The following is a 20,584-nucleotide window of genomic DNA, read 5'->3' as shown; positions in this document are numbered from 1 at the left end:
TGACTGACAGAAGTCACACAGCTACTCTCTAGCCAAAGGGAACTCCGATAGTTAGCCAGCAAGGCTGGGGAGTCCCAGTGTGGGTGTGCTAAGCTGCAGAGAACCCAGAGTCTTTACTGTCAGCTAATGGACTGTAAAAAGCCTACAGGGAACGGAACTACAGGAAAGGTCGGAAAGGTCTTTGTTTCAACAGATTTATTCATTAACCTATTTAACTAGGGAAGAAAACCTCTTAGATTGAGAATAAGAAATCTTGATTTCTAGACTCCAATGAACAAAGTGACTGTGCAGATATAAGCTAATAGATTCTTGCTGTTCACTTTCCAGGATAGGTAGATGGGAGTTGGCATGGAGTGTTGGGAATGTATAGAGTTAGGCAACTGATACACATAAATGAGGTTCCCCTATTTTTTCGAGGTCTCCAAGATAAAATCCTGAATGAGTCTACTTTCTTGACATGGCTACTACCTCCTCATTCCCTTCAATGCTCCCATTCACAACCAAAGCAGCTTGCACGTACAATAAATAAACACTATAAAGTCATGCACTGAGCCTCCTGCTGCCCATGGCTCCTGTTCCCACTTGGCCATCCCACAACCCTGCTCTTCAAAGGTACCTTTTATCCATTTGGAATCGTATTTTATTGTACGAAGGGCAGATCCATCGCCCATGCTTCGATAAATAACAGCATCACTGGCCAAGAAGTCAGCCACTGTGGCAGAATATAGCTTCCCATCTGAAACCAAAGTTATAATTTGGGTAAAATAGCCATAATGATCCTGTAGTGTGTTATCCTATATAGTGTGTTATCCCCTGTGCAGTGCTTTTACCTGTTATCCGGACATACACAAATAAACCTAAACCTTCTCATAACTAGCCTGTCACAGGTCAGCTCAAGTAATTACCTCATTTTACAGATGAGGAATCTGAACCTCAAAAAGTTAGGCAGCTTATTCAGGGTCACAGCCTAGTTAACAACAGAGCCAAGTGTCAGAATGCTTATAATAGGTTTACTATTAATACCTTTTTTTCCAGGAATTTTTTCATAGCCTTTAGACTTTGAAACACTTATATCAAGGTAGCTATTCTAGTTATGAGCTTCTTTCTTCCTTTCAATTCCTTTTGCAACTTCAATGCCATTAATCATTTATATTCATCACACTAAAGGATCTTACCAGCAAAAAGGGCAACATTGGTTTGTCTGGCGTCAAATGGGCATCTTGCCAGGCCACTAATTTCTTCCCCATCATACTCTAAGGTATTCAACTACAAAAGAAAAAATAAATAGTTGGTGTCACATCTGTTCAATGTACCTGTCTGAAGGCAATACTGCTTTATTGGTACTGAAATTGTGTTTCAAGAATTCTTCCATACCATTAGAGATCAAATAAATTACTGGTTTATAGCAGAAAGGATTCAACTCTAACAACCTCTCAGTGATGGAAGAAAAACTGATGAAAGAAAGCACACCACATAAAGTGTACTTACCCTATAGTATCTACACATGGGATTAAATGCGTTGGTACCGCATACAAAAACCATCTCATCATTTCTTGGAACAAATACTTTAATGAAGTTGTGGCATTCATCCTAAAGAGAGTAGCAATCACATTAATCTTAGACATCCCGTACACTGGCGCTACAGGGGCAAGCCCACATGAAGCCTAAGTGGGGCAGGCACCTGTCTGTCTTACTCACTTTATGTTTGCCTTTCATGGCACAGTTTTCTCGGTCCTGCTGTCTTGACCGCCACGTCAGTTTCTGTATTAATCAAGCAAAACCAAAGTTCAATATTTTAACTGAAAATTTTTGGAGGGGAAGGGGTCATTTTCCAAGTTCTGAGGGAATGCAAATAAATTTACCAACGATGCTTGCTCACCTTGCTCGGTATGACTTCTGTTTTGGGGATTTCATTTAAGTTTACCGTATAAACTTGATCCCTGTTGGAAACAAGGCCGGTAAGTCATATCATGTGAATGCATAAAAATGTTAAGCTGTTTCTTATTTTTTTATTCTTACAGATCTGCCTTTATGGTGTTCTGGAGATCATTTGGATTCCTCTGTCTCCAGCAAAGTCAACAAAGAGTACTTTTTCATTAGTGAGATGCTTTTATATATTATGGTGGTTAGGGAGCAAAGAAAGCTCTTCTCTTCAGGCATGGGTCAAACTGCTACTTGGTATTAGCACAGACATACTTCTAATATTTGCTTGAATAATTCCAAGTTAAAAAAGAAGAAAGAAAGATTTTTTTCCCCTGCTGCTTTAGGAATAAGGAATGGTGTATGATTTCTCAATGGCAGTAATAAAATAGCACTGCTGAAGGCTTTGGCTCTGCATTTTGTTCCTGGTACCCAACACTGACTCTTCTCGGTGAATATTTTGGCTACTTGCAACTTTTGATCACAATCACATATTAGTTTTTCATGAACTAGATACATTAATGCAAGCACCACAAGAGAAAAGAATTTTAATCTAATAAACCCACAAGAGGAAAATTACCTGCCAGCAATATAAAGTGTGTCTCGAATTTTCAGCATCAGCTGAAAGTCCAGCCTGTGCTGCGATTCATTGCCTGAAGGGCGTCCTCTGAAAACCGGATATTGCCTTGAATCTGCAAGTAAAAATGGGCTCAACCATCAGTCAGGATTATGGAGCTGAAGAATCAATATACAGCATTGATTAGCTGTATATATTAGTTGTAGAAGGGTTTTAACTAAATTCCTCTCTTCAGGTCTTGAATATAAATGAATAAAAGATGGTGAATGTCAGGAAACGAACGGTCTTTTAGTTGTAACTGAACACATATAACCTATATATGGATTGCTTTATTAAAGCACCTCACAAGACTGTCCTGTTTTCTTCAAACACTAGGAAAGGATTATGGAGAAATTAATATGCAAAACAACTTTAAGACACATGAAAAACCCTCTTTCTAAAAATAAATACACTTAGAAAATCAAAACCTAAACAGACTCCTTTTAAGAAAAGGAGAATGTTCTTTAAACTACTTACAGTGATAGTCAACAGTATGAAGGGGTTCATCATCTTCAGGAAAGCTGACTGCCCTCAACTGGGAAATCATCAGGAGCAGCACGTGGGCACAAAGCAGGAAGAACCTCATGGTGGGCCAACACGGGTCACAGCAGCCCCTCCTCAGAAATGCCACTTAGCTACCTGGAAAATGGAAACAGGTTAGAGAAATCTCTAGGCTGTGACAAAACTCACTGATTTATAATCAGCTCCATTTGCAGCACCAGCCCTCCCCAATGCCTCCCTCCCACCGGGAGCACCGGCAGTGCTGGATGAGGTATCTCTGAAAACAACAGGGAAAAGATGGCAGCATATGCCAGCCCTGATTAAAGCATCAAACCATACTGAAGTTTTAGGCAAATTTGCAAGAGTTTTTGAGGTAACCATGTATGTCATCCCAGCAAGATCACCAGTACCACAGATAAAAATGCTGGTTGTTGACTTGCAAAAATGGGCCAAGTTGGGATTGGAATTTTAATTAAACTCCAATCTGCTTTCCTTCTCTCAGCCCTGAAATACATTCAGTAAAGCTTGCCTCTGACCCCTGTAAAAAGACCACGCTGCCTCACAAATCTCCGGGGAGCTGATGCTCCCGTCGCCCCCCATCAGACCTCTGCATAAGACATCACCAAATTCCCAGCATTACTCAAGCCTTAGCCCTAAATACTTTAGCAAAACAGTTCTCCAAGCTTAGTAAGACCAATATGGAAGCAATGACACAAATGACCTTGAATCAGGGTGAAAGAATTAAAAGAAATGAAATGATTTCACAATCGATCAATCAAGCAAAGCAAGCAGGGATGAATAGCACAGCTGATACCAGCCCACTGGGGAAGGCCTCATTTTTTCATAAAACCATTTGGACACAAACCAATATCCTAAGTATGTCTGTACTCAGCCTTATTGAACTTTAGAACCGTAGGGGGCCGTAGGGACCATCTAGTCCAACCCCCTCATTTTTCAGATGAGAAAACTAAGGGTTGTAAAAATTAAGGGACTCACTGCATTTCATGGAGCTATTTAGGGCCAGGTAGGGTCCAGACTCACATCGCCTGAGTCCATACATGCTTTTTTCTTCAATTTAGATGATGAAATAAAATGATGGGGGTTCCCCCCACCCCAAATACAGTATTAGAAAAACTCTTTTTGGGGTAGTGGATATATTCATTATCTTTATTGAAGTGATGTTTCACAGGTGTGTATGTGTAAGCTAAATTTTATCAAATTGGTCACTTACATATGTGCAGTATATTATATGTCAGTGTCTCAACAAAGCTTATAGCATTAATTGCACAATATTAACTGTCAAAATAAAAGAAATCTTTAAATGTTATTATTAATTTATTAAAAAATAAACTAGAGTGCTGCTGGGCCAATGGAATGGGTATTTTTATGAAATTGTAGAATCTCTACTTTGCAACAATACCAGTCCCTTCCTCAACTATAATTGTCACTTACAGCTATGGTGAGTAACTGAGCAGTAAAACATATAGCTTCACCCTGTTGTCTCGTATACCTAAGAATTTTAGGGGAGATTGTGAGAGTCACTTCAAACTCTGGGGGAGTCCAACCACTTGACTGGGTACTTACTATGCCTCTTTTATCTTCTTAACATCACACCCATGTGCGCTATGCAGTGCTCTTAATATTTGTCTTTTTAACTGAAGTAGAAGCCAAGTGTATGTGACTTTTAGATCTTAGTCTTGAAAAAGAATAATACAGCAATGCAATTAATGCAATGCAATTAATCCAGCAGTAAACTAACATATTTAAAATACCCCGCAAGAAGCATGGTGGAGTGGGACCTGGGGTAGCATCATTTTGTACTCCAGTTCAGAGAGTTTGGACTTGGGTGGCATTCTAATTTAGGCTTGGATGAAATTCCACTACTTCCTAGCTGACTGACCTGGGAAAGGTTCTTTAATCTCTTTGAGCATTACTTTCTTTCCTTATAATATGTGGCTAATGCTACTTTCTCCATGGGCGAGAAAGAACTAAATGCCAGGCACATACAGATTCTGAGCTATGTGAGTCCTTCTCACTCATTTCCTACTGGACTCTATGCATATGACCAAGCTGACCTTAAGAATCTGAGCAGGATCTCCTAAAATATTAAAGCTATTAGGCTAATTCTTTTTTTCACAAATGGGTATTTAAAAATACTAAAGAATTATTTTAAATTAAATTGTACAACACGAGCCTACTTATCAAATCTGGAAAAGAAAGGAAAATCAATCACCAACAATTCAGCTGTCCTAACGCCATAACCGTGATGTTCTGGTTCTAGTCTTCTTGCCATATGCATGTTATTTTCCTTCACAACAGGATGACCTCTTTCAGTCTACCACTTCTGCTGAAGCAGCATCTTCCTACTCTAGCTATTCCACAAGGTTTTGCCATTTGTAAAGACCCTAGAAAGTTGAAGCAGTATAAAAATACGAAATGTTGCCCTAAGCCCTCAATTCTGCTACGACATCAACCCCAAACTTCATCCTCTGGATGGAAAGTCACTAATGTTTCTGCTGGGTATCAGGGAAAATAATCAGAGACACCAATCAATCCTAAAGAATCTTAGAAATAGCTGTGTGAAAACAAGAAGATAATTCTGTGAATCCTTCTCCACCAGGACAGGTAATTGAATAGCTCCCACTACGGGGGCAGAACCTCGATGCCCTAGAGAGCCGGGCAGGGAGGTGCCCTCACCAGGAAGCGTGTCTCTCCCAGCTGTGATTCCAGCTTTGAGAAAGGAATCGCTGCTGACTCACTTGCAAGCACCAAGCTGCCGGCTGAGCTATCATTTCCTATAACTCCTTCATCTGACATTGCAAAAAGCAATTTCTTCCTATACCCCATCCCACCCCCCCACCAATCTCATCATCCAAAAATAAAGCCCCATCACTAATTGCTTCCTGTCCTTGCATAAAGCTTTATTTTAAAAATATTACTTTCAAATTTGCCATAGAAATTATAAATGGAAGCATTTAATATAAAATATATATCAGAGTAAGGTGGAGTAGGGGAGGGAAGGACCCAGAAATACCTGAGAGAAATGTATCAGGAAGGAGATGGATCTGCATGTAAACCCCTCAAACTATTTAGCTTTTACCTTAGTTAGGGAAGTTATCTCAGGATTCCAGGACTCGGTATCATCATGAAACTAGTTATGCTGAATGAGGGCAAGACCAAGAGGCAGAACAAAATATTGGGAAGAACACAGATTTTGGAATTAGAAAAATCTGAGTTCAGACTTGCTTGTGCCATTTGTTTCCTGGCTCAGGGTCCTTGTTTACATTAACTTAACCTCTTAAAGCCTCAGTTTCCTCAAATGCAAATAAGGAATAATGACCTTTACTTCCTCATAGGCTCTTTGAGGATTAAATGAGATAATCTGTATAAGGTATCTCACACAGAACCTGGCCCATAGTAAATCTCTAGTAAATTTTACCTAGTGAATATTATCATGACTATTTACTGTTACATCTTATTGGGCAAAAATGCCCCAAAAAGGGAGGAAGAAAGATTTACTCTTTCGTCTTGTACAACTATTTGCAAAATTGCTTATGCATGCCATTATTACAATAGTAAGGGTGTTCTTAGAGGATTACAGCACAGCTGCATAGACAGAGATGCCTCCATGGTGGAGGAGGGCCTCATGTGCAAGCTTATAATAAAGAACGTATGTACATGGGGTTATTCCTTTCAGCCAGAGAACAGGGATACTTTAATAAGTTTTTGTCATTTTTTAGTAGTATATATAGGCTTCTCCCATACATTCCTGATGTTAAAGCCTAAATAAAATGAGGAAAACTCTTAAGAGGAGTTTAGAGCTGACAAGACAGCCAGGGCCTGAGTGGCAGGATCCTTAAGAGAAGGAGATATGAGGAAATGAGACCCCCACTCAGCATTTCATTTCACATTACGGGGGGTTTGCTAATTCTTAAGCTGTATGAAGGCGAGTGTAGCTATAAAGAAAAGCCAAATTGTGTCAGTTTCAAGTTTAGGACCCACCAAGAAGGAGGAGTCCTAGTAAATATCCAAAGGCTCTCTTTGTACCTCTGAAGATGTGCACCCTGAGGAAAGGAGGGAAACGTGAGCTAGACCAAACCTCTCAATAACTCCAACTTGATTTCCAGGAAGCTAAGTACTGGCTGGGAAGGATGTAATCTCCTCTCACTCTAGCTACATTTAGAAAACATAAGGTGAATCTTCTCTAGAGAAAAATAACATCATCCAGACACTATAATTCTTTATACAAAATGCTCAACATTCAAACAGCAATTACTAGATATTCCAAGAACTAAGAGAAAAAATACAATAGAAAGGCCTGCAGGAAACCCAGATAGTAGAGTTATCAGACATAGACTTAAAAAATAACTGTTTATTTTGTCTAAGAAGAAAGATGACAAGATGGTGAATTTCACCAGAGATCTGGGATCTAGTAAAAAGCACCAAATGGAAATTCTACAACTAAAAACCACAACAAATAAAGCTTTTTCATACATGCGCTTAGCAACATAGTTCTTGTAGTTGAAGAGAATAGTGAACTGGAAGATGGGTTAACAGAAAATATCAGGCAGAAACATGGAGAGCAAAAAGGTTGGAGAAAACAGAGAACACAGTAAGAGACACACGGGATCTTGTGAAAAGATCTAACATGGGAGTCCCTGAGAGTTGAAAGAGAGAGAAATGGACACAAGCAATGTTTGACAAGACAATGGTTGTGCTTTTTTCTTAACTGACAAAGGACTTGAAGTTCCACATTCAATAAACTCTAAGAACTGCTAAATACGAAGAAAACACATTTAAACACATCAGTCAATGGAAACATCATAGTCATGTTGAAAACAAAGACCAAAAAAAAAAAAATGTTAAAAATCAGTATACTTTACCTTCAAAGAAGCAAGAACAATGATGACTTATCAATAGAAATGATGGAATCCAGTAGACCATAGAATGACATTTTTAAAGTGCTAAAGAAATATAATTTTCAGGCTAGAAAACTTCTAACCAGTGAAAATATTCCAAAAAAGGGAGGCAAAGTAAAGATGTCTTATACAAACAAAAACAGATGGTTGTTCTTAGTAGACTCAAACTAAAAGAAATACTGAAAGGGAGTTCTTAAAGTGGGTGAGTTTTACAGGGATGGCTAATACAAGTTCTTTTTATGGTACAGCACCCGAACTTGAAATTAATGAATCCCAGGTAGAGAAACTGGCATATAGTCTGTCTCTCCCTGAACGTTAAATTCGTTCAAAGGAAATGAGAACTTAGAATTGGAGGCGGCCTACTCTATTCCCACCCCAAAGAAACCAGAAAGAGCATATGCCTATTTAGAAGCTCTCCCCTGGTCCTCTGCTGGAGGTGCCAATTCTTGAAGAGGAGTTGTTTATACTCTCCTATTACGTCTACCTCATGATCAAAAAGTGGTGCGGGTTCCTCCTGGTCTCCCAAAGACTCTGCCACACTTGGACCTACATGTTCTTACAAAACAATCCTGGCTCACTTGGGGTTCTACCTCTCCTCCTCTCTTTTAGCTGATAACTTCCCAGTCACTTTCTCTAAGAAAGACTCTTCAAAGATATTAGTAGCCCTAGTCCATGGCTGCTCTGGGTCGGGACTTGTTATCAGCTACTGATTCTTCACCTCAAAAGTCCCAAAGCCAACTATTTCATGCTTTGATCCCAATCTCCTGTCCTTCCAGCTTGTTGGACCACTTCACCACGGCTGTTCTTCCTTCTCATCAGGGCCTTTGGCCTAACTGCTCTCTTTTCTTCTAATCCATTCGCTTTCCCCAATCTGATGTACGCTTTATCCATTTAATTGCAATAATAATAGTCAATATTTTCAATAATACTTTTGTTTAGATTATAGACACCTTCATCCTTTGTATCCTTGTCAGACTTCCTTGGAAAGTTCTTTCTTCAGACGAACTCACCCATTTGCCTGTGCACCTGCCCAAGCACAGCTGAGCATCAGAGCATGCACGCTGGGGCGAGGTGGTAGGACCATCAGAGTATTCTTGATCACTGACTAAAATGAGCACCATGAAACTCTATGGGGATCCTACATTTTTCTCCTAGATTTTCCCACCCCCAAATGAACAAGTTTAAAGGTTCCCCATCTCTTCAAGGCCCTCATCTGTGCTCTCTCTCATCACCCAACTACATTCTTTCACCTACTTCCCATAGAAGATAGAAGCCATAAAATGGGAACCTTCTCCATCCCTACTCTGTCCCATCACCAGCTCTATCAACTTACTGCATCTGCCTCTGGTTTTTCCTTTGCTGTTTAAGAGTTTTTCTCCCCAACTCCTCTCCATGTGCTCTAAAACCAACCCCTTCTGTCTTTCCTGGAACAGAAAAAAAAAACATGGATATATTTCTCTCTCTTTAGTATATTCTAAAACTTTTTATATTAAATACTATCCATCAGCACTTAAAATTGTCCAAGTTTCTCTCACCTCAAAGAAAAAGGCAAAAAAGCTCCTGTTACCCCAGATCCTTCTCCAGCTACCATCTATCTCTTTCCTCCCCATTCACAGACACTGAAAACAAGCTTTTTATTTTCACTGTTGCCGTTTCCTCACCTCCCACTCATTCTTCTACTTCCTCTCAGCAATGTCTTCCCATAAAGACACTGCTGGCCTCCAGGTAGCTAAGCGCAATGGATGATTTCCAGTCCTGTTTCATGTGATTGCTCACCAACACAGTTGGCTGTTCACAGTTTTTTAAGATACTGCCATTCTTTGGCTTTCCTTGTACCAGATTCTTCTGATCTTTTACTAATCCTTCTGTCTGCCCACACTTGTCTCCCATTCATTTCTACACGCAACAAGAATGATCTTTTCAAAATATAAACCTTATCATATAATCTCACAATCCTCCATTAACCTCCTATAACTCTTAGGAGAAAGCCCTGACCTTTGTCATAGGGCCTTCAAAGCTCTTTGCATTGAGTCCTGCCCCTCTCTCCTCAGTATTAACTTGAGCATCTCTCCCTCTACTTGTGGTTCTACCGCCCTGGCCCTATTCCTGGCCCTGGAATGTGTCATGCCACCTCCTTCCACCAAGACTTTGCTCCTACTTTCCCTCTGGATGTCCCTTGTTGTCTCCCATCCTTGGCCTAGTTAAGTCGTCCTAATTTTTTCAGAGCCTAAGGAAAATTCTCCTTAGTCCCTTGGGACAAGCAGGTCTCCCACTTGTCAATACTTGAGACAACTGTGAATGAAGGAAGAAACTAAAGAACTATTCAGGTGCCCTCAGTCACCACAAGCCTTGCTGAATCTCTTGGGGCAAGATTAGCATTTTGGACTCCTGTCTAATTTAGGTTTATTTAATAGGATTAGACAAACAAACAACAATTGGCGGCAGACCCAAGGCAAGCAACCTCGGTTCTACCCTTCACTCTTTTAGTCGAGCATTTAGCTGTCAACTAAAGGTGAGAATGAGAGCGGAACACAAGCTGTGGCTTACGGGGCACCATTCACTCTGCAGTCTATGGAACCCTGGGGCACACGCCTCACACTGCAGCTTATGAGAATGCACCCTGGAGCTACAGAGGTCACAGGTCTACTACCTGACAACCCCTCACGACAAACCAGAAAAGGAGCAGTGGGTTTAGGTGGATTGAAAAAGAGCAAAGAGAAGCAAGTTAACTGCTGTTCCTTGGAGCCTACCAAGGCCCAGAGGTTGTACCGGAAGGCCAGTTACAAAGGAGGTTTAGGTTTATAGATCCTAGGTGAAGTGTTCGCTGTAGGACTGTGCCCAACATCAGAAATTAATGAGAATGGCCTAACAAGTAGGCTGACAGCACAACCTTGGAAATACAGTAAGGTGAGAGGAAGAGAGGATGAGCTGCTACTGAACACACAGATTCCAGAGGACCCCTAGAGAGAGCTGAAGTGGGGTACCCAGGGCCTTTGAGCAGTGTGGGCAGCTCCTTGCATCCAGGCCCACCAAGCAACTCTTGGCTGATGAGGTCTCTTGGAAGAGCATCAGCTCCTTCATTCAAGGGCTCTCTTCTGCTACCCCACCCACCCCTACCCAGTCCTCTCCTTCACACAGGCCTGGGGACCAGGTGCCATGTATGAATAAATACATGCTCTCTTACTTCAGGCCAGGAAGAAGTGGCTGAAAGGCCCTTGACTCTGAGACCCTTCGTCTCTCTGGGAACTTGGGTGCCCAGGTGAGGGCAGAAGCTTCCAGCATTGTTCTGTTAATGACATGTTATAATTAAACACCTAAAACATTGCCCCATGGCATGCTGAGGAAATGACAAAGCAGTGCTCTGACTCACCCTCCACACCGCTGGGGTCCTGCTGATGCCTCATAATCTGGAAGGTATGCCTCTAAAAGAGCAGGGCGTGGAGCAGCAGCTACTGCGGAGGACTGGGGAGCGGAAGCACAGGGAGCGGGTCAGGGGTTCTTCTCCCACTGACAGTGGCAGCAGGAGAGGAAGGGCCAGGCATCAGGAGACATGGGGTCACGCGCCTGCTGCGTCATCGCCAACAAGTCACTTTCCTTCTCTGGTCTGGGTTTCTTCATGTAATAAAAGTAGGGTAAATGGAAAGTGCAGGAAGACTTTTTCTCTCAGTCTACGATCTGTCTGAGGGCTGTGGAGGCAGTCCCCTACTTCTCCTACCTACTCAGATAAACATGCTCCACAGGTTCTTTCCCCTTAATGTGCAAGCCTGTCAGAACAGTATTTGCCTTGATCCTGAGGCCGCCTGTGTTATCTGCCTGTCTCTCACCTCCTTCTCTAGGCAAGCTTTACTTGTCTAGCTCCTTTTCAGCAACATTCCCAAACGCATCTGAACACACCACTCTTGGCTGGGTTCTTCACGGTTCCATTCTGGATCTTCGGAGAGTCACCTACAATGCATCCACTTTTTTCACTACTACCAGTTAACTGATAAATCCCAAACCCACAGGTCCAGCACAGACGACATCCTCAGCTCCAGATCCTGCAGACCAGTTCTCCACTAGACATCTTTTAACCTCAGTGAAATAGAGGCAATTTCAATTCGGAAGGTGCAAACCTGAACTTCAGATACTTTGCCTTGATTTGTCCACAATTCCCTACAGAGTACAGGCTCTAGGCTCAAAGTGCCTGCATTCAAATTCATGCATGGTCACCAGCTCTGTGCCCTTGGACATGTTACTTCACCTCTCAAAGTCCTAAGTTTTCTCACCTAAAATGAGGATAATTGCAGCACTAATACTATGATAATGATTCAATGAAATAATCTATGCAAAGCACATAGCCAAACCTTTTGCATCTTACAAGGATCCAATAATTACAACTATTATTATTGCTGTTGTTATTGGTATTTCAATATCCTATTCAGTCACTTGAGCTTTAAAACTGGGCGTCATCCTAGATTTCTCCCTTTGCATTATCCTCTCTTTCCAGTCTGTCAGTACATCCTATTGATCCTTTTCTCTTTGTTTTAGAACCCGCTCTTAACTGGTTTCTGCTCTTCTAGACTTTAGTTCATTCTCCATAAAGCCACTAGAATGATCTTTCTGAAGCACAAACAGCATTATGTACTTGTTCGTCTAAAACAATGTAATGGTTCCTAAAGGTCTATATATTTGATGGAGTCCGAATTCATTTCCAAGATTTACAAGGTCCTCCCCAATCTGATTCTCGCCAGCTTCTCTGTTTCAGCTTCCAATGCTCCCCCCCCGCTACCTTCTCCCCTTTCCTGTTACTCCCCTGCCCCAAATCCCTCTCCCTTGGCCACACTGCTCCCCCCAGGATAGCCACTCACACTATGCTGCCACGTAATACTTCTATTAAAGAACTTATCACTTGGTACTAACATTACTTTCACATTTTCTCTACTAAACAGGACTGCTGGAGGGAGAGAGTACATCTTATTTGCCCTCTTTAAACCATCCAGAAGGTCCTCGGTCAGTATTCAGTGAATAGATGAAGAAATAAACATGTGCAAGAGGCTGTACATGTGACAGGACTCTGCCAAGGCGCAGGTGCCACGTCACGAACACCTCTCCACCACTGCCCCAAATATCTAGAGTTTTGAGGCTACCATTGTGCTCCTACAATGTTGGCACACAATCCTCATTCGCCTAAAGTCCTTGAGTTTCCAGGTGCTACAAAACCAAGAGGTTCTTTACAAATGGCAACAGATGTCTCTTTTCACATCTACCCATCATTAACAAACTGCTCTTTGATCTGGGAGAGATGGGCAACACAGGCCAAAGGCAGAAGTGGTTTTTGTTACCCCCCCACTGAGATTCCTGCTCATTTTGCAGCTTTCCAGTAACAAAGAAAATGAAAGTAGAGCTGTGAGATTAAAGAGCAGGGTATATGGGTGTTTTGCCAATGGGTTTCAGCCCCGGGCAAGTTCGCTATGGATTCAATGTGATCAAAGAAATTGACAGCAAAACGTTCTTGGGGTGAAAGGGTTATACCCAACTTTATTTCCAGGTGGCAGGTCAGTCACTAGAATCTCGTTCACTCAGCGCGAGTCTGCATGCAGCAAGCCGGTCTCTGCCTCTGCGCCCCTCTGTCTGCACAGCCGTCCTCTGGGCCTCTGTCCTTGGCGCTGCCACCACTCCAGCCTCTGCTCTGCTCTCCTGCAGCCTTGCAGCCCTGCCACCATGTCGCACCCAGAGCACTGGGTGGAGCTCTTTATATAGAGTCAACAGCCATGTATCGCCCACAGGTGTGCAGTGAGCTAGTCAACCAGGGCCAGGTGAGAATCCTGGCCACAGGAACTCTCATTTTATCCACAATGGGACTGGCACAGGAGGAAGCCAAAGCAACTCCCCACGACCCAAGAAATAAAAATAAAATAAAATCAGCCTGCCTAATGGCTGGCTGATCCCTGAGATTCTACAGGGGGAATTTTTTTCTTTGGCTGATGGCCTTTTTTCCAGTTATAAAGTAGTAGTGCTAGAGCATAACATAAGCCAGAAATCAGTATGATTACATTTATGAGATCTCTTCTTGGGGCTGTTTCTGATGGAGGAGGAAATGAAAGAAAGGCAGCACATATACCATGGAGGAGAAGGGCGCGCAGCAGGGTCCGGAAGCCTGTTGTGCTCTTTACTAATGCCTCACTTTTATAATCAGTGTCTTCCTAAAAGCTGGGTCAACTTTCTTTACTTTAATTATATTTTACATGCATGAGGAAAGCTGGCTATGTAAAGCAGTTTTCTGAAAATCAGAGCAGCTCTTATGCAAAGTTTTCACTTTAGGCCTGGGTTCTCCTAAAGCCAAAGCACGCCGGTATCTTCAACGGTAATGCTTCTGGTGAAATATTAATACTTCAAAAAGGAACTGAACTTAAAAGGAATTGGGCAGGAAGAAACAGACAACAGGATCTAACTTGCCTTTGCCAAATTCTAAGCAAATCAGAGCAGATTCATAATTCGACCTCTGACCAGAGCACAAATTCTAGTGACAACTCGCCTACAAGTTTGTGCCTGTCCACCTTCACTCGAACTGGGGAACATTTTAAGGTTAAATTGTCCTAGAAACAATCCTTATTTAATATGAAACAGCACAAGAAAGCAATGAGAGGCTGAGCCCCATGTGTAAGCAGAAAGCATGTGCTGTCCAGGCAGATGACAAAACACATGAACTTCTTAAGAGATGAAGATGAGGACTAGCTTTGTGAAAATATACAACATACAGGCCTTTGACAATTGAAAAAGAAAAAAAAGAGCAGAAGATTTGTATGCCAGAGATGAGCACCGCAGTGCATCCTTTCCTCAGGGAGGACTGCAGGCTGACCAGTGACAGGAGAGATTAAAAGCCTTCTCCTTTGTGATCTCCTCCACACCCGTCATGCCAGCTGGGCACGTCTGGCCTCCAGGAAAGGAACCATTCTGGACAAAGGACGGGCTCAGGGTTCCAAGGGATGACTGAGATGCCAAAGGACTCAGGCTGTCTTTGGAACATTGGCTCATTCTCCCAGATGACCTGCTGGGGCTGCCATATGGCCGGCACATGACATTCTGTTCAGGATAATAGGACCTGGGTCCCTGCCTGCTTCTGCCCTCTGGGCTGGGATGACAGAAGTAGAGCATGTCTGCTCTGAATCCACTGGCTTGTCTGATGCCACTGCTGAGAAGCCATAGCTTTCAATATCCTCCATGGTGCCTTTTCCAGGTTTTCAAGTATGAACGATACCAAGGCAAGGAAGGACTAAAGACGGGCTGATGCAACTATTGCTGGGAGAGAATAAGCAGATGAATGAAGGGACCTCTGGCCCAAGAGTAGTGAAGCCGGCGCAGAACCCAGATGTCATAAGTCCAGTGATCAATGTTTATCACCACTGCCAACAACAGAAATTCATTCTATATTAAGGAGTTCGTGTCTTCCTGTTTTATAGTCTGCAGACCACCTCATCAGAGGTTCCCAGGTGATGTCATCATTCTGAACAGTTGTTGAAGGGTATACAGAAGGGTTAAACTCTAATAACCCAGAGGAAGAAAAATGGTCTTAAGTTTTAAAAGCTGAGAATTCTTGGCTCAAGTCTTGTGAATTTTCAGTTGCCAAAAATATGGCCATTGTATCTGCCCTCTGTATTTGAAATCACAGTAACAGTTGCTTGTCTATGGCAAATGTAGAGAATGATTCCTAATTGTTCAGAAGGATTTAAAGCATTACCATTATCTACACTCCATTAGAAAACTCAGCTGCACTCATTTTTTAAAATGCACTTCCTGGGCAAAGAGTACAAGGGACTCCATACAATTGTTGAAACTTCCTGTAAACATACATTTATTTCAAAATAGTTTTTTTAAAAAGTGTGGTCCTACTGATGGAAATGAGGTCTCTGGTGATTTCTGTTCAGCCCAAAAGCCCTGCACTAAAAATGAAGCTGTAATCAAGAGTGAGAACGATCAATACCCAAGATTTTATGGCCAGTAAAAGCTCTGCCAAGGGCCCAGCCTGGGCCTGAGTGTCAGTTCACCTGTGACTCACCTGCAGACCTCTGTCTGGGCTCTGTATCTGGTATCTATGAGCTTTTCAAATCTTTGTGTCCACGGAGACAAAATGGGAGTTTACATAAATTGGTGCCAACTGCCGATTTTTACTCAATTGGCTCAATACACAGAGGGTGTCCACAAAGCTGGGCCCTTCCTCCTTTGAGGGGTGGAGCCTGACTGAAGGACCAGGGTGGCAAACCGGGGCTCTGGAGCCAGATGCCACTTAACTAGACATCTGTCCTGGTTATCTGCTCTAGACCCCAGCTTCCCTGGAAGGCAGGGTCAGCGCTAACAGCTCTCTCATAGAGCTGCTCGTATGTGTTATGCAATCGGGCAAGTACCAGGAAGTTTGTGCAAGGCTAAGGGCACAACCCTGAGGAAGGATGTGTGATTCCAAAGCTATTGCTGGAGACAATGATGCTCCAAACATTTTATTACCCTTATCTACATTTATTCTTGTCTCCCTTTATGAATTGCCTCAGGGGGTGCTAAGCTTCCCCTGGGCATCAAACACATCTGGAGATAATAGGGAGTTCAGAAATCTGGATTCTACTTCTGACTCTAAGCCCCTAAGCTTCAAGAAGCCAATGGAAAGCCAGGCCCTCTACTCCAGCTTCAGTTTCCTCATCTATAAAGTGAGAGGCAGGACTAGACCCTCCTGATCTCTCAGCACCCCCTGAGTCAATAGATTTTATGATTCTGAGTTTGATGCCTCTGGGAAAAGCCTTTTTATCAAAAGTAAAATGATTCCCCACTCAAACTACTAAATGTTTCCTATTGCATCTGCATCACCTAGGATACAAAGTGCAGGTGCTCCCTCTGCACCCAGACAGCAGAACATGGCGAGTGCTGCCTCTGATGTTAGCCAAACCACAAGCGCATTTTGAGTACAAACTGACTGATGGCATTGAACACGGAATGAGTCTCCATTCGCACTTATGAATGTGGGTCTGGCACTCTGATGGGGTCCCAGATGGATGGCAGGGGTGCATTTTCTCCCTCACAATTAGGTGGCTTTGGGAAATACTGCCTGGAAGTGGACTGCAGCCTTTAGTTTCCCTGGACCCAGCGGTCAGGAGTTACAGGCCCTCCTACAGGTCGGCAGATCCTCCCAATTTCTTCTTTAAATTTTGTGATATGCTTGTGGGAAGCTCGTGTCACACACATCAGGACCTCGAGGTTTCCCAACCTCTTTCTACATCCCCACGTGTACTTCGTGGCTGATGGAGGTAGTTCTTTAACTTCTGTGTGTGAGAGTGGGCCCCCAGCTCTCAGTGATACTCGTTACTGACCAGGGCTTGAGCAGTGAGCTTTTTGCTTTCAGAGTATCTTATGCTTTTCCAAGCAAATATGCCTTATCTGTTTTGGTCCTTAAAGTTTAAAGGCAGCAATGATTACCTCCAACTTCATGCCAGCTTCACGAGGACAGAAGTTACATCTGTTCTGTTCTCTGCTTTATCTTTATAACCCACTATGGTGCCTGGTACCCAGTACCCATTTGGAGAATGTTTGCTGAGTTAGTGAATGGATCTCTGCTATACGGTCAAGTTAAAGAACTGCTTATGGTTAGGCTGTCAATAAGAGGCTACTGGATCACCTGTCCCCAAGTCCTCTGCTCTTTCTACCAACTCAGTGGCTATTTGCAGAGAGGTTCAAGATGGATTTGTGTAGACAAAACTAAGAATGAGGGTCTACCGTGACATTCAGCAGAGACCTTACAAACATGAGGTCCAAGAGGGGCCAGAGGACGGCATTCGGATGACGCCTCTCCCAGCACCCCGCGCTCTGGGTGTATGGATTCACCCAATTCAGAAACCAGGCCTGCCTCTCCCACCCTCTGCCTTGGCATGCACTGCGCCCACCACCTGGAATGTCCTTCTTGCCCTTCCCTCTCCAGTTACATGGCCAATTCCTTGTCAGAGATCACTTCTCACCAGGACTTCCCTCTTCTTTCTCCTCTGCCACTCAAATCTGGGCTCTCCATTACCATACACAGTACCTAGCACACAATGTTGTATTTCCTCATTTTTGCAGCTCCCTCTCCCCTCTGCCAGCCCCACACTGTGGGTTCTTTTAGTGCAAGGATTGTATCTTTCCTGTCCATAAATAAGTTCCTAAAAGAGTGGTTGGTACAGAGGTTTTTAATAGTTGTTGCTGAATGACCCATTGTGCGCAACACTCTATTGATCAAGAGAGACAAGGTGACAAAGCTCCAATGAGCCCTTTCCCCATGGCTGGTGAGCTGCTGGTGACAGGGCAGCATGAGTCACCGGTGACGAACACACACACCCCAACATGACATTCGCTGCCCTGTGTGTGCAAGGCACTGTCTTGTACAGCTGCTGATCTGAGCACAGCAAGACGGGCTTCCGTGGATTTTCAATGGCAGGGATGGGCATACAGAATGGGCAATGCTCCAGCAATACACTCTGGCCCATTTCCTACAATGACCAGTGCCTCTGACCAGGGCTCCAAATTCTATCCCAGCCACAGAAAGCAGTAGAGAAAAAAGTGTTGCTTTACACATGCAAACGGGCTGAACATTGTGGAAAAGACTGAGGGAAATTAGCCTAATTATCTTTGGAAGAAAAAGTGTGGTTGGCTTTCCTGTCACCACCTACCCTTATTACAGGCTTGGCAGCTCCTTGGTAAAAAGAAAGGATACATAAAAAAAGGAAGGGGGAGCATTTGGGATCTTCTGTAAAAAGCATACAGGGACAAAGTGGGGTTGCAACCAGAGTAAGCAAGAACTCTACCAGGTCTTGGGAAAAAAGACAGGACGGACCTCTGGGTTTCTTCCAGAGCCTTGTGTCTTTGCCAAGCTGGGGAGAAAGGGAGATATGCCTCTTTCATGCTGTGCATGCTGAAGGGCCCAGAGAGCCTTCAGGGCGGGGGCAACTCTGGTTCAAGCAGCCTTTACCATGGCACAAGTCTCGGCCGGTGCGGGTGGGGGCTCTGCTTTGGGAGGTGCTCTAATCAAAAGTTCCCAGGCCCTGGGCTCCATCCCTGGTGGGCGGGTGATACCTTCTCTGCATGTGTCTTTCTGCATCATCCACCTGCCCAAGGGAGAGGAGGCCGCTGTGAAGGACCAAGGGGTCCCACAGCAAGGGCACCATGCGCATGAGTGGGCTTCTGCGGCCTCGCTCCCTCCCAGGCTGGCCCTGTTGCCTCTGCTGAGGAGGTAAGGGGGCTTCGCCGCTGACTAGCTCACCAAGGTATTTTAAAGGGACAAGTGAGAAAATGTGAGTAAAAATAATCATAAATCGTAAAGGTGCTATCCGAGTGTGAAGAAGTATCATTATTACCAGCGCTTTATTTAGTCGTTGTTCGCATCAGCATGGTACACTGACATAGCTTATGCTTTTGCTCAAATAATTAACATTCCTATTTCTATGGAGGCAGCTATCCCACAAGTGGCCAGCCCCATGGGAATTCCTGCCGTCTGCTCCTGCTGTTCTCTGGACCTGGAATGCCTTCTGAGGCCTCTCCGACTGGCGATTCCCTTGGGACCCTCATCAGTCTGAGCCCTCTCCGTGTCTCTCACAACAGTCCATCCATTTCACCCATGGACTTACCATGCGGGTGGCACTGGCCACCTACTTGCTTGACTTCCTGGTTAGACTGTAAGTTCCTGAAAGGCAGGAGCTATGCCTTATTAGTGGAAATAAATTCATGGGCCAGCACATGAAATATTTCCATGCGCACTCCCCTGAGGGAGCAAAGTCTGCTTGAGAACATGCTCACTGATTATGAGTGGAGTTACGGTCACATGCACAAGGTGCAGACGACAGTGGTCACAACAAGCCACAGCTGACCGCAAAGGAGGCACTGAAAGTCGTCCTGCGAGCATCCCTGAGGAGCTTGGCGCCGTTTTCCCAAGTTTGTAGATAAGGAAATAAAGAGATAATCTGCCTTTGGTCACAAATCTGAATAGCAAGATTAAAGTCAGTTTGATTCTAATGTCTGTGGTCTTAATCACTACATCAGAAAAAGATCATGCACAAAAAAATGGAAAGGAGAGGAGAAAGAGGCATTTGTAATTTATAAAGAAAGGAATACTGTCATACTTTTGGCTTGATTTTATTATTGTTTTAAGCTCTGAGTAGCACTATTTCCCTGACATTCCTTCTAGTCTTAATGACCTAGCAAGTAACTGCAGCAGACAAAGAAGTAAATACAAGTTTCTATGAAACAGTACAATAATGAGAGGATTTCCACGCAGGACCCGAGCCAAGATCCTGCCTCCCTCGGTCTTGGAAGCTGGTTCCCACCTCTCCCTCCTACCTCCACCTTTGAAGTGGCAAGAGTCTCTTCTCTACCATCCTTGACCCGACATCAAAGCCTGGAAATTGCTTCCAGGGACAACAGGACAGGGGTGTAGCAGGGACCCATCCCCACGGTCAGAGCCCCTCCTTGTTCAGGTGCTCTGGTGTGGACACAAAATGAGGGTGGCAGGCCCAACAGGCCCCTTTGCTTCAAGTTAAAGAGGTTTCTTGGGAATTCTTTCCTTTAAATATCTGGCAGGCCAGGCAGAGTGGATATAAGTGGGAGGCATGTAGGTAGGTAAATCTGCACCTCTGGGAAACCT

At 43.6% G+C, this 20,584-nt stretch overlaps 1 protein-coding gene across 7 annotated transcripts in view; it reads right to left on the bottom strand.

Moving 5' to 3' along the window:
• Positions 1-20,584, bottom strand: part of SEMA6D (semaphorin 6D) — a 52,939-nt gene that overhangs the window by 11,131 nt on the left and 21,224 nt on the right. For all 7 annotated transcript variants that reach the window (XM_036924483.2, XM_057488784.1, XM_057488786.1 and 4 more), the window contains 7 exons: positions 3,014-3,175; positions 2,501-2,612; positions 1,880-1,940; positions 1,699-1,761; positions 1,489-1,590; positions 1,176-1,266; positions 617-736 (listed from right to left, as the gene is read on the bottom strand). In XM_036924483.2, coding sequence (XP_036780378.1) covers positions 617-736; positions 1,176-1,266; positions 1,489-1,590; positions 1,699-1,761; positions 1,880-1,940; positions 2,501-2,612; positions 3,014-3,122 — 658 coding nt within the window. In that variant the 5' untranslated portion in view covers positions 3,123-3,175. The remainder of the gene's footprint in view (positions 1-616; positions 737-1,175; positions 1,267-1,488; positions 1,591-1,698; positions 1,762-1,879; positions 1,941-2,500; positions 2,613-3,013; positions 3,176-20,584) is intronic.

Source organism: Manis pentadactyla, chromosome 11 (genome assembly GCF_030020395.1).
Source record: "Manis pentadactyla isolate mManPen7 chromosome 11, mManPen7.hap1, whole genome shotgun sequence".
Classification (NCBI taxonomy): Eukaryota; Metazoa; Chordata; class Mammalia; order Pholidota; family Manidae; genus Manis; species Manis pentadactyla.
The sequence above is the reverse complement of the archived record's forward strand: the minus strand, read 5'-3'. Positions and strand labels throughout refer to the sequence as shown.